Below are 13,438 nucleotides of genomic sequence, written 5' to 3' on the forward strand. Positions count from 1 at the left end.
AATCACCTGTGCTGGCAACATTGCAGGAATCCTGGGAGTTTGAGGGATGAGAAACTTCCATGTTGCTTACACTAACTTTTTTAAGCATCTGCATACTCTTACTTAATAAATTCTACTTGATTTATAAGTACTACTGATTTGTACCTTGTTAGGTCAGACACAACTGAGGACCCCATTGTTAGAAATTAAGAATTTGGAATTTAGTGATTTTAATTAAAATAGGACAACATTTAGGGCTGCCGAGGAGAGAGCTAAGATGTGCTAGGCAAAAATGAAAAAATACCTTGTAATGCCTAAACTTACAGTGGTGGGAGCTGATAGGGTAGTATGTTTCAGAAGGGAATTGGATAAACACTAGAATGGAAAATAGTTATGAGGCTATGGGGATAGAGCTGTGGAGCGAATCTACCTAAAATGCAGCACTGACCATTCAGCTAAAATTGCATCTACAGTGTAAAAAAAAAGCCTTAATTATCCTGCAAATCAAATCTGAAACAATAAGACCAATTGGATCTCTAAATTAATTCATTTTGTTTTGGGGATGGTGATGTGGAGGGGTGCAATGGGTCATCTTCCTCATAAGCACTTTATGCAGCATTATCTTGAAGCCATCAGACAGTTAACTGATCTAACACTTGTCTACAACTCATGCCTACAGCACACTCCCCTTCTCCTCACTTTTGCTTAGCACACCTTAGCCCTCTCCTCCCAACCTTAAATGTTGTTCAATAGCTTGGGATGCTTTTTGAATTGTTCCAAATGTTTACAAAATTTTATCTCCCTTTTTGGACTCATTCTCTAATTGTACCATTTAAGCTTTACATTCCTACAAACCTCTGCTTCCACTTTTGGTGGGGATGGGGGGGGGTGGATTTTCCGCCCATTTTCGGCAGGCAGGAATGGCGGAGGGGCGAAAAGTCCAATGGAAGTCTCCAAAAGGCTTTTGCAACGCCGAGATTTCCCATTCCAGTTGTCTCCATCCCACTCTCCCCTGCCAATTATGTCATGGCGTTCCTGCCATGAAAGTTTGGGAACCCCATTAGCGTACATTGTAGTATCATTAGTGGCTTCCCCACTCTATTATCCCCCCATATTAGATAATCCCCCACCACCATTGTAATGTTATGCCGGCAGGGTTTATAAAAGCTTTTGACGAACCCGAGACCTGGCGAAGAGAACCTGCCAGGGGGACACAGGGAGTAGTGGTGAATGGATGTTTTTCAGGCTGGAGGAAGGTTTGTAGGGGTCAGTGTTGGGATCCTTACTTTGCCTGATATATATTAATAACCTGCGCCTTGGTGTACAGGGAACAGTTTCAGAATTTGCAGATGATACAATACTTGGAAGCATTGTGAACTGTGGGGAGGATAATATAGAACCTGCTTCTTACTGTGCCCACCTCAGTCCAACCTCGGCATCTCCACATCAATGTAGAACCTCACAGCAGCATGAACAATGAAAACTCCCTTTGTTAATGCCAGACTTGTCAGAATTAATACTCTAATACTCTAATCCCCAGGCCTCTGCTAACGTTATTCTAAAATGAAATGCAGATCCGAAGCAGCTACCCCCTAATACTATCCACTATCCTGCAGCTACTTGATATGGAGCTGAAAATGGGAACCTGACAGAATGAGATTTTGCTGTGTTTTACATGGCGTCTGATGCAGGAAATAATTTATTTTCCATTTCCATTTATGAGTTATGTGCTCTCCTTCAATTGTATTCAATAACAGGCTATCCAATATATTCTATTTGTTTTATCGCCCGCTTACTGAAATTGCTGAAAATTTATAGGAAGAAGAATATTAAACCGTTTGACCATTTAAATAATTCTACAAGTCCAATATATTTAAGTTGAAATCAAACAAAGTTACTTTTATATTTCCAAATGCTGAGAGATGCCACATGCAACAATAACAATCATTAAAACGTGACTCTGAGAAATCATTTATTCTTGACTTACATAACTCTTTGAAATTAAAAAAGTTATTCACACATTCGTTCCAACTTTGGGAGGGTCACCCATTTGTATCATTAAATATTTTTAATGCATCACTTTTATATTAAGAGGAAAAATGGACCCAATAACTTAAGGAAGCATTTCAATGATGATCTTCATTTGAAATCACTTAATTAGGGAAATTAAACTTGTGGCATTAAGGGCATTTATTTCAATAAAGAACAGTTCATTGAGTTTTGTAGCATCATGCAATAAAATCTGCTTGCTGTTATTTTTGTGGTGCATTCCGGGATCTGGGGGCAGCAACTGAATAAAGGAACATAGAACATTACAGCGTAGTACAGGCCCTTCGGCCCTCGATATTGCGCCGACCAGTGGTACCAATCTAAAGCCCCTCTAATCTACACTATTCCAATATCATCCATATGTTTATCCAATAACCACTTGAACGCTCTCAACGTTGACGAGTCCACCACTGCTGCAGGTAGGGCATTCCACGCCCTTACTACTCTCTGAGTAAAGAACCTACCTCTAACATCTGTCCTATATCTCTCACCCCTCAATTTAAAGCCATGTCCCCTCGTGCTAGCCAACACCATCCGAGGAAAAAAGCTCTCACTATCCACCCTATCTAATCCTCTGATCATCTTGTATGCCTCTATTAAGTCACCTCTTAACCTTCACTCTAACGAAAACAACCTCAAGTCCCTCAGCCTTTCCTCATAAGACCTTCCCACCATACCAGGCAACATCCTAGTAAATCCCCTCTGCGCCCTTTCCAATGCATCCACATCCTTCCTATAATGCGGTGACCAGAACTGTACGCAATACTCCAAGTGTGGCCGCACCAGAGTTTTGTACAGCTGCAACATGACCTCCTGGCTCCGAAACTCAATCTCTCAGCTAGAAGAGCAAAGGACAAATAGTAAGTAGTATAAGACGAGTAGAAATAGTAATAAATGATTCCCTACCTTCTCTCCTTTTGGTCCAGGTTGGCCCTGGAAAATGAAAGGATGGAAAATTGATTTGTAACGAAAGCATATTTTGTGAAATTCTTCGTTTACCTACTGCTTTTTAATTTCCTTTCTGAACAATTTATAGTAATTGCTTGTGCTCTGCAAGATGAAGCATATCAGCACTGAGAAACCAAACACATTTTCCACCTTTGCCCACCAGCATCAATATTAAGTGTCATTAGGCACATCATCGTTAGGTGCACAGCAAACCTTCTGCCAGTCTGAGTCAAAAATAATCTTTTGTCCTAACCTTAGATGAATAGTCCTTACTTCATTCCTGTTAATTTTTTCTGCAGCCATTCTTAAGGATTGGAAGTGATATTCCAGTCTAATGTCTGAAATGCTGATTCCCCGCAATGGAGCCAGGTTGGGAATGTTGAGGCAGGCTGACTACCCACACTCTTAACCTGCTCTGGCATAAGTTGCTGGGAACAGGAATGTGACAGGAATCTGAGAATCAGGCCTGGCCTGCTGTTTTGAAAGCCCTTCTACTTCCTTCCTGACTTCGACAGAGGTAGAAACCCTGGGCCTAAATCTCAGGAAAGATATATTAGTCTTGGAGAGAGCACTGTGAAGCTGCACCAGAATTATATCAGAGCTAGAAGGGTTAAATTATGAGGACAGGTCATAGAATCCCTACAGTGCAGAAGGAGGCCATTCAGCCCATTGAGCCTGTACTGACAACAATCCCACCCAGGGCCTATTCCCGTAACACCACACATTTACTCTGCTAATCCCCCTGACACTAGGGTCAATTTAACATGGCCAATCAACCTAATCTGCACATCTTTGGACTGTGGGTGGAAACCGGAGCACCCGGAGGAAACCCACTCAGACACAGGGAGAACATGCAGACTCCATACAGACAGTGACCCAAGCCAGGAATTGAACCTGGGTCTCTGGCGCTGTGAGGCAGCAGTGTGAAACTGTGCTGCCCTATGAAAGTCATATGAAGTTGTTTTCCATTCCCTTGAGCTTAGAAGATGGGGGTGATCTAATTAAAGTCTTTAAATTGATGAAGGGGTTCCATTGGGTTGATAGAAATAAACTATTTTCTCTTGTGGGGGAATCCAGAATAATCAGGAAGAATGTAATATAACTTAAATGAAGGCAATGGAAATTTGAAACTCCTGGTGGGTTTGAAACAATCTTGAAACAGTCAGTGGGTTTGTGATGAATATTGGTGGTCAGTCTATCACCAGAAAGGGAGACAGAGGTGTCAAGGAAGGGAAGTGAAGTGTTGGAGATAAACCAAGTGAAGGTGAGAGAGGGGTGGGAATTGAAACAAAATTGATGCATTTTTCAATGGGGGAAAGGCTTCTGAACTAACTGAATTGTGGTACAAGGTCAAAGGTGGGAATAGCCTTCAAGTGTTCCCGTTTTCACTTATTCCTAAGGAAGGTCAAAAGAAATGACCTAAAGTTATTTGTTGCCACGTAACAGCTTGCAACGAATCTTATAAACTTCTAGCTTTCCTGTAATTCACATGGGTTTTTTACATATACCACAATTTTCCATAAAGAGGGCAACAAATTATCAGTCAACTTAAGTAATGACAAATCACATGGACTAAAAGAATCACTGGTTAATTGTCGAAATGTGTTTACCCAAATAAGCAAGCCTACTTATGTGTAAACAGATGTTTTGGCCCCCAGCAAATGAGCTTAGAGTGTACAGAATTACTACATATTAATGCACATTCAACATGTAAACACAATTCTAACTCCCAGAACAATTTCCCCCACTAGAGTTTTCCCATATGTTTCATACAAAATTATTTCCTTTATAATGTGACTCGAGACACATTGGGGTGTGGGGCTGGTGGGGACCATTCCTTCTGAAACAAATCTTTGAGTAAATGATTCCATTTAAATTCCTGTATCATTTGATGCTTCATGCTCGGTTAAGTGAATCTTGTGAACCTTACTTAACAGCAGATATGTGTTTAATGTTTTCTATTTATGGAGTTGTTACAGTTTTGGATGGGGGAGAACAAAGTTATACCTTCCAGATGCTTCTACAGCTGGCACCAGCAAACAAAGCTATGGGTGCAATCTTGAGCCCGTGTTCACTTTCCGCGGGAATGGTGGCACAGGCTCAAGATCCGGAAATCTTGCTGTCAAGATCGCAGCTTCTGATTTTTGTCACCCCTTGAAGGCGATGTAATCAGGTTCACGCTCGTGGTGTGAACCTGATTCAAATACATTTGAATAGATTATCATAATATAAAAGACCGCCTATGCCGTACATTGAGCCTGAAATGTGCCGATGTGCATCACTTTGGCGTGGTTTACAATAGGTTCATCCAGACATGAACCTGTTGTGAGGGTCCCCAGGGGCGGAAAGGTGAGTATAGCCACCAGGGGAGAGGAACATAGCCAGGCAGTGGCCTGGCAACGCCCCCTGTGGCACAGGTTGGCATCGCTAGGTTGGCATGGGCATGATGCCAGGGAGCAGTGTCAGGGGTGGATCCTAATGGGAGCCTCCTGGGGAAGGCGGGGGGAGGGTAATCATTTACATGTGGTGGTAGGGATACCGGTGATGACTGTGTAGGTGGGAGGGGTAGGGGGAAGGACGTTCGAGGGTACGACTGGGGTGCTGCCGTCACTGACTGCCGGAGAGGGGGAGGGGGTCTGATGTTCGGGTGGATGGAGTGTGGGGTGAGGGGGTGGGGGGAGGTCCTGGCACTGACTAATGGGGTGGGTAGGGGTGCCGACTCTGATCAGGTGGGTGGGGGTTGGTGGGGGCGGTGGTTGAATGCTGGTTCCAATCACGGGATGGGGGGGGGCAGTGAATGCCTGCTCTGATCATGGGGTGGGGACTGCAGGTAGCCCCTGTGGTGGGAGTGCTTTTTGCTTTGATCAGGTTTCTCTTTAAGTGGTGGCTGGAACACACTGCCAGAGTAGGTGGTGGAAACTGGCACATTAGCATTTAAGAGGCATCTGGATGGGTACATGAATAGGGAGGGAATAGAGGGATACGGACTGAATAAGAGCAGAAGGTTTTATTTTGGTTTAGTTAGGGCATCATGATTGGCACGGGCTTGGAGGGCCGAAGGGCCTGATCCTGTGCTGTACTTTTCTTTGTTCTTTGTAACATCACCATTCAAAGGAAGACAAGCAGTCAACTCAACCAAATCTGTCCATAAGACTAACTATCCAATGCTGACTTATCCGTGGTCTAGAGAACCAAGCCTTAAATTCATCAAAACAAATTCTATCAATTCAGCACCGATCGCAATGGTATTTTCATAATCAGTCACAGATCTAATTCTGAACTATGATGGTATCACTGAACTGCTTTTCTAATGGGTGTCATTCATTTTGTTAAGTAACCCTGTTTACAACTACTTCCACCTAATTATTGACATACTCTATGTTTAAGCTTAGTTACTGGTGATCATTCTGGAGTTAATGAACAATTACTAGTGCATAACATGTCTGGATTCTTCGAAGATTTAGCAAAAAAGAGTTAATTCACTCACTCAGCAGCTTGTGGGGTATCAATTAACTCTTATTCTATCTGAATTGGGTAATATAAGAATTAAGAAATGAACAGAAAGGAATGAGATGGAAGGTAAATTAGAGAGGTGAATTCAATGCCAAATCAGGAGATTTAGAGGGAGGAATGATAACTGAGTTAAGGGAGAGAGGAAAAGAAAGAAAGGATAAGGAAGAAAAAAAAAAGAAATTTAATATTAGAAAAAAATTGTTAGATAATTCACAACTTGCGGGAAAGAGACTCTACACTCAGTTGTTTACATCCTGGGCAAGAGAAGTTGATTGGCTGTGTCATCAACAATTACCATGCTGCTAAAAGTACATTTAAGCTGTTAATTATTAGACTTGACTTTCTGTGGTGAGTTTAACGGGCAGTTGATGTACGAGGCCAGAATTCTCCGGCTGTTCATGCCCCGTTGCCGCTGCCAGAGAGGACGGAGAATTTGGCACTCAGCCAAGTCACCGTTCACTGCAGCAGGACGGGAGAATCCCACTGGCGTGAACGGCTGGAGAATTCCGCCCCAAGTGTAGCAACTTCATGAAAATCAAAGAGAGAATAAGATGCCGCTTACGTGAAACTAACAACAGAACTGTGCAAATTGGTCCGCAACTTGTAGTGATTCTGAATTCACGGGATGCTTCTTCCTCGCTACAAATTGCTGACCGCTTCATGCATTTGTAACAACATGTCATTCAGACGCTGCTATTTGTTAAGTATCATCTGGCCCAGAACTGAGATAAAGGACTGGATAATCTTAGACGGAGGTAGAGAAGGAATACTCCATAAACACAAAATCAAGTTTGCAAAAGTTCCACAGGTGTTCAGTAGTCTGAAATGGTCAAATACAGAATCTGAATGGAGTTACTTTTGACTCTGAGAGTATCAGATAGAAACTCATTTCAAATGGAAAATGAAAATGTTAAGGACCAGAACTACGCAGTTCAAAATTTACCATTCCAGGACAACTGGAGATGACAGATCATTGAGCAAGCAATTGGAAATCATTCCGAGAGAAGTTGGAACTCAATGACATTGCATCATGCCTCATTAAATAGCTGAACGATATTAGAACTGCCACGTTGGAAAAGATGCTGGATTGGAGACAATCTCTGCTGATAGCTGGCAACACATCAGTGGGCAACTTGCAGTACAATCTGGATCATTGAGTATAAGAATGATTGCAGAAATGTTCAGTTTCTCAGTAGTGGCATTCCTCACAATGCTATTCATCAATCAGAAGAGAAACAAATTGTAGACACAGATCGCCTGAAGATTAGTGAGTAACCACAGCCTGAAATAAGCAGATCACTTATAATGCTACAACTGGCAACTTCGAAATGGATGCCATTTCAGACTACTGAACGCATGTGGAACTGCTGCAAACCTGATTTTGTGTTTTCAGATTATTCTTCTCTTCCTCTTTCTAAGGTAGAGAAGTTGCCCACTAATGTGTTGCCAGTTATCAGCAGAGATAGTCTCTAATCCCTAGACCACTGATAAGTCAGCATTGGATAGTTAGTCTCATGGGCGGATGGTGGTTGAGTTGACTGCTTGTCTTCCTTTGAATGGTGATGTAACAAAGAACAAAGAAAAGTACAGCACAGGATCAGGCCCTTCGGCCCTCCAAGCCCGTGCTAATCATGATGCCCTAACTAAACTTAAAAAAACTTCTGCCCTTACTCAGTCCGTATCCCTCTGTTCCTTCCCTATTCACGTACCCATCCAAATGCCTCTTAAATGTTGCTAATGTGTCTGCTTCCACCAATGACTAATAGTTATCAGATTGTGGCTGCTATAAGCAACTAGTGATTTTAAATATGGACATTGAAGTAGCACTTGATCGTACTGTTGATGACCCCTCCCATCACTTAATGATGATTGAGAGTAGACTGATGGGGTGGCAATTGGCCGGGTTAAATTTGTCCTGTTTCTTGTGTATAGGACATATCTGAGAAATTTTCCACATTGCCGGGTAGATACCAATGTTGTAGCTGTACTGGAACAGCTTGGTTAGGGGGCGCGGTAAGTTCTGGAACACATGTCTTCAGTACCATTTCCAGAATCTAGTCGGCACCCAGAGTCTTTGCAGTGCCCAGGGCCTTCAGTTGTTTCTTATCATCACGTGGAATTAATCGAATTGGCTGAAGACCAATGCTGGGGACCCCCAGAGGAGGCCGAGATGGATCATCCACTCAGCACTTCTGGCTGAAGATTGTTACAAATGGTTCAGTCTTATCTTTTGCGCTGATGTTCTGGACTCCTCCATCACTGAGGATGGGGATATTTGTGGAGACTCCTCCTCCCAGTGAGTTGATTCATTGTGCACCACCATTCATGGCTGGATGTGGCAGGACTGCAGAATATATATCTGATCTGTTTGTGATGGGATCACTTCGCTTTGTCTGTTACATACTACTTATGCTGTTTAGCACACAGGTAGTCCTATGTTGCAGCTCCACCAGGTTGACACTTCATTTTTTAAAATGTATACATAGAATCATAGAATCCCTACAGTGTAGAAGGAGGCCATTCGGCCCACTGAGCCTGCACAGCAACAATCCCACTCAGGCCTTATCCCCATATTACCTTACTAATCTCCCTGATAGTAAGGGACAACTTAACATAGCCTGTCCAGCTAACGTGCACATCTTTGAAATGTGGGAGGAAACCAGAGCACCCGGAGGAAACCCACGCAGACACAGGGAGAATGTGCAAACTCCACACAGTCAATGAGACTGGAATTGAACCTCAGTCCCTGGCGTTATGAGGCAGCAGTGCTAACCATTGCGCCACGTGCTGCCCACCTGGTGCTGTTTCTTTGCCACCCTCAGTGCTTGCTCCAAGTGGTGTTCAACATGGAGGAGTACTGATTTATTCTCAGTACGTGGTAACTAGCAGGAGATTTCCTTGCCCATGTTTGACCTGATGCCATGAGATTTAATTTCCCAGGGCAATTCCCTCCTGACTGTATACGACTGTACCACTGTGGCTCACAAGACACTCTTCACCAGCTCACTAGATACTCTTTCCTTCCTCCAAAGTTTGTAAGACATTGTCCCTCCCTGGCTCAGAAGGCTCAGAATTCCCTCTCCCCAATACTCAAGACATTCCCACCCCTCTCTCATTCACAAACACTATTTTCTTACATTCACAAACACTTCACCCCTTCCTTGGTTCACAAGTATTTTGAATCATTCTCCAAATTCATACAGACTCTTTATTCCATAGAGAAATAAATTAAATGTCCTCTCCTGAGGTGTGTTTGGAAATTGGGATCGGTGGGGGGTGGACGGATTTACCTGGGTTCTCTAATTCTCCAACAAATTAAAAGAAATATCCCCAGAAAACTAAGGTAGCTGAATATTAATCCCAGTTAAATTTCTGTTCAGCTGGGAAACGGGCTGCATTCCAGATTCTGGGACAGAACACATTGCTTTTCAGTCACTCAGATTAAATTGTGTTTTTCTATTTAAGTCTATTCTTCCTACAACAAATAACAAGCAAGTAGTGCAAGCTTCTTTTTGAACACTTATGGACCACAAAATACCTACTGGCTTTCCATCCAATCCAAGAGGGCCCTAGAATCCAAAACAAAAACAAGATTTTAGAATGTCAGTATTTTTAATCAGCACCAACATAACAGCGTGGCGATGTACATAAGGTACCGGGGAGTAGAAATCTGTTCCAGGCAGTGGCACAGTGCGGTCAGTGGAATGGAATATCAGATGCTCTGGTTCACAAGATAGGGATTTGAAACCATCCATTCTGAGCCACTGCCTCAGACCAATTTCTATCCCTAGATATCTGATGTAGAATAATGGAGCTATAAATGATGACTGCATAATTTCAATTGCGTACTTTGCTATGTATTATAATGAAATTAAGTAGGACAACATAGGCTGAAAAATACCTTCACGAGCTGCATTTAGCCAAAAATATTGTTGCACACCCATTTCACAGCAGCATTATTTGAAATGCTGCACTTGCTTGGAAAGTTATTACTGCCATCTGTAACAAGCACCATATTAATATTAGTTGCAGATGCTATAACTATATTATCCTTCAAAGGTTTAACAGACAGAATTTTGGAAAGAGCAAATACAAATGATCCAGGAAGAAAGCAATTCAAGGATATGCTCACCTACACCTCTGCAATTTTTCACTGGCTGGTTCCCATTTGGAGAACAGCCCCCCCACCCCCCCCCCCCCCCCCCACCCCCTCCGCCATGACATCAAGCACACTAGAAATATTTGCATATGTCAAGTTACTCAACAGTTTCACTCCTTAACACAAGTCGCAGAGGTTGTCGGTTAAGCGCCAATTGTAAATGTTCGGAGATGGATGGAGGGAGGATATAGGGCAAACATCATAGAGGAGCCTTTACAAGTGTTCGTTAAGTGTAACTATGTACAAATCCCATAAATTAAATGACAATGCTTAGGACAAACACTCTAAAGAGAGAGCCTCTTCTGCCTCCTATTACATCAAGCCCTTAACCAGCTTCTTCAGCAGTACATAATGAACATGTTGGGATTCCTGTACTAATAAAACATTGTGAAAACTCTTGGAATAATCTTCCATTCATTCTCTCCATAATACATTGACCCTTTGGATGTCCACAAACAGGAGACATGTGTGCACCAATTATTGAACCAGGGTACAACTGGAAAATGTCTTTACGGATATTATATATATAAATTCGAATACAATTCTGCATGATAAAAATCTCTGAAAAATTTGCAATGCCTGTTAGATATTGGAACATAAACGCTAAAACCTCTCAATCACTACATGGATTGTAACTCAGCGGCACTAGTAATTGTAAATGTGCACAAACAAATATTTCTTAAACATTTGAAGACTGTGCAGGAGTTTTTATATAGCAATAACGCTGACCGTATTCTGGTAGGTCAAACAATTGGCTATTATTCATGCTTAAGCCTTTATATGCGTGTTTGTGCAGTATTTGATCTTGGGGGCATTTTACTGAATACAATCCCATCCCACCTGATATCAACGCTTGCATTTCCAGTGGGGATAATTGAATACCAATCAGGAACAGGAAACATGGGCAGTTTTCCTTTTGTAACCCAGGTCCCTGCAGCAATTATATGAAATTAGTGAATTCAGCACAAGTCAGGGATTGAACCTGGGACCTTCCTGGCGTGTTTGACTGATCTACTCACAGGAGAGACCCACTAATGAGTCAAGGGGATCAGTAAAAATGTTTTAACTGCGAAAATTGCTCCTGACTTTCAACTCTTAGTGCTAACTATGTAGCTGAAGCATTACTGAACCAGAAGGCACACAGTAATAAAAGGAAAACTGGCTTCTGATTATAGAAGTAGAGGCAGACAGTAATAAATTAGGAATTGAAGGCTCTACCCCTGAAGGCTTATTTTCAGTATAAATAACTGACTGTAATTTAATATAAAGATCTCACATTTTACCTAGACCACAATTAGACTTCTTGTACACACCATCAAAATCAATTTTTTCTGGTAATAGAAACACTACAGGTGTAATTTATGGAATAGCCGTCACTCACAATTATAACAAGCAGCTCTAACAAAATGACAATTTCAAATTTGAACTCCCACCCCCCCCTCAATCGGGTGTGTATTGGCAGGAGGAGGGTTCAGATGGTAGGGGTGACGGATTTGCAACACGTTACTGCCCCCCACACAACCTTAACTGAAATGAAATGAGGTATGGGAAAGCAGCCTGCCCCACAGGAAGGGGTCTAAGTAAAATGGCAAAGTCACAGACCTGATGGAAGATGGACAAATTCCTGAAGGTGGCCAATGTAGCTACATGCAGAAGGTATGCCGTCACCGAGGTCTGTTGGTGCTTGTCTAATTACCTTCAGGAGTTGGAAGGGAATTTCCAGTGATTTTTCCCAAATTAGCCTTTGTTTTTTTTGTCCTGCCTCTTGCAAGATCTTAGGTGAGAGGGGGAGCGGTCTACAGATGTTACATATTACCAGGATAAGGCATGTTTGAAATGCATACTTCAAGTTTACATTTTTGGATGCCTGTATATGTATGTGTGTGTGTCTCTCTCTCATTGCTGTGCTTCTATCTCACTGGTGTTATACAGTAAATATTACAGCAACAAAGTACAGAGGATAATCGCATAATAATTAGATGCTATGTTTACTTTCAAAATTAGGTTTAAAAACATCCAAATGAGAGGCTGTGGAACTTGAATAAGGGAGGCTAACAGCCAAAGAGAAAAGAAGAAATAAGGGAGAGAAGTTTGACTTTGGAGTGAGTGCTTGTTTTCTTGCTGCTGCATGGTCTAACGGTATGTTTGAGATGTGGGCAAACATTTCCGATGGGACCTGCATCGGATGCTGTCTTGGTAAAGAATTTGTTTGCTGATATCCTCATTGTTGATTTCTTCAACAACCATCACCCCTTTCCCCCCCACCCCACCCCAAGTGGCTGCCCCTTCCAGGGTGATCAACAATGTCTAGAAAACATACTTTTGTTCACTTGTGCTGCCAATGTCTGTGGTTGACTGTTGTTTTGTGTCACATTCTTCTGCAAGACAGAGGGATATGTGCCGGTGTGTACCAGGCAATGTGTTTTGGTGATGTGTGTTATGGTTGATTAGCTGACAGTGTGTGCAGGCTGTGAGGTGTGGCTGTGAGGCTTGCAACAGTTTTAAGTGTGTGAGAGTGGGATAAAGCATATGATTCGAAGGTCTGAGACAGATTGATAGATATTGGTGGAGGGTGTGTTGAATCAAGCAGTGGTTGAGGCTGGTGGAACCATTGTGAGGATACGCCATTTAAAGATTAACTCACTGACGTTGACAATTTGTGTCAGATCATGAACTATCTTACAAGGCATCCAGACTCTGGGAGGAACATTGCTGCCATTGACTTCCACCACTATTATTTCCCACTGCTTCTTGAGCATATGTCTGCAGGGCCTCCTGTACCCTGTAGAG

At 42.4% G+C, this 13,438-nt stretch overlaps 1 protein-coding gene across 1 annotated transcript in view; it reads right to left on the minus strand.

Moving 5' to 3' along the window:
• LOC144505341 (uncharacterized) overlaps positions 1 to 13,438 on the minus strand; it is a 171,384-nt gene that overhangs the window by 70,634 nt on the left and 87,312 nt on the right. The window contains exons 6-7 of the mRNA XM_078231461.1: positions 10,032 to 10,058; positions 2,935 to 2,961 (exon numbers count right to left, since the gene is read on the minus strand). Of these exons, the coding sequence (XP_078087587.1) occupies positions 2,935 to 2,961; positions 10,032 to 10,058 (54 nt within the window). The remainder of the gene's footprint in view (positions 1 to 2,934; positions 2,962 to 10,031; positions 10,059 to 13,438) is intronic.

The sequence above is a fragment of the Mustelus asterias genome, chromosome 16, assembly GCF_964213995.1.
Source record: "Mustelus asterias chromosome 16, sMusAst1.hap1.1, whole genome shotgun sequence".
NCBI classification, from domain to species: Eukaryota; Metazoa; Chordata; class Chondrichthyes; order Carcharhiniformes; family Triakidae; genus Mustelus; species Mustelus asterias.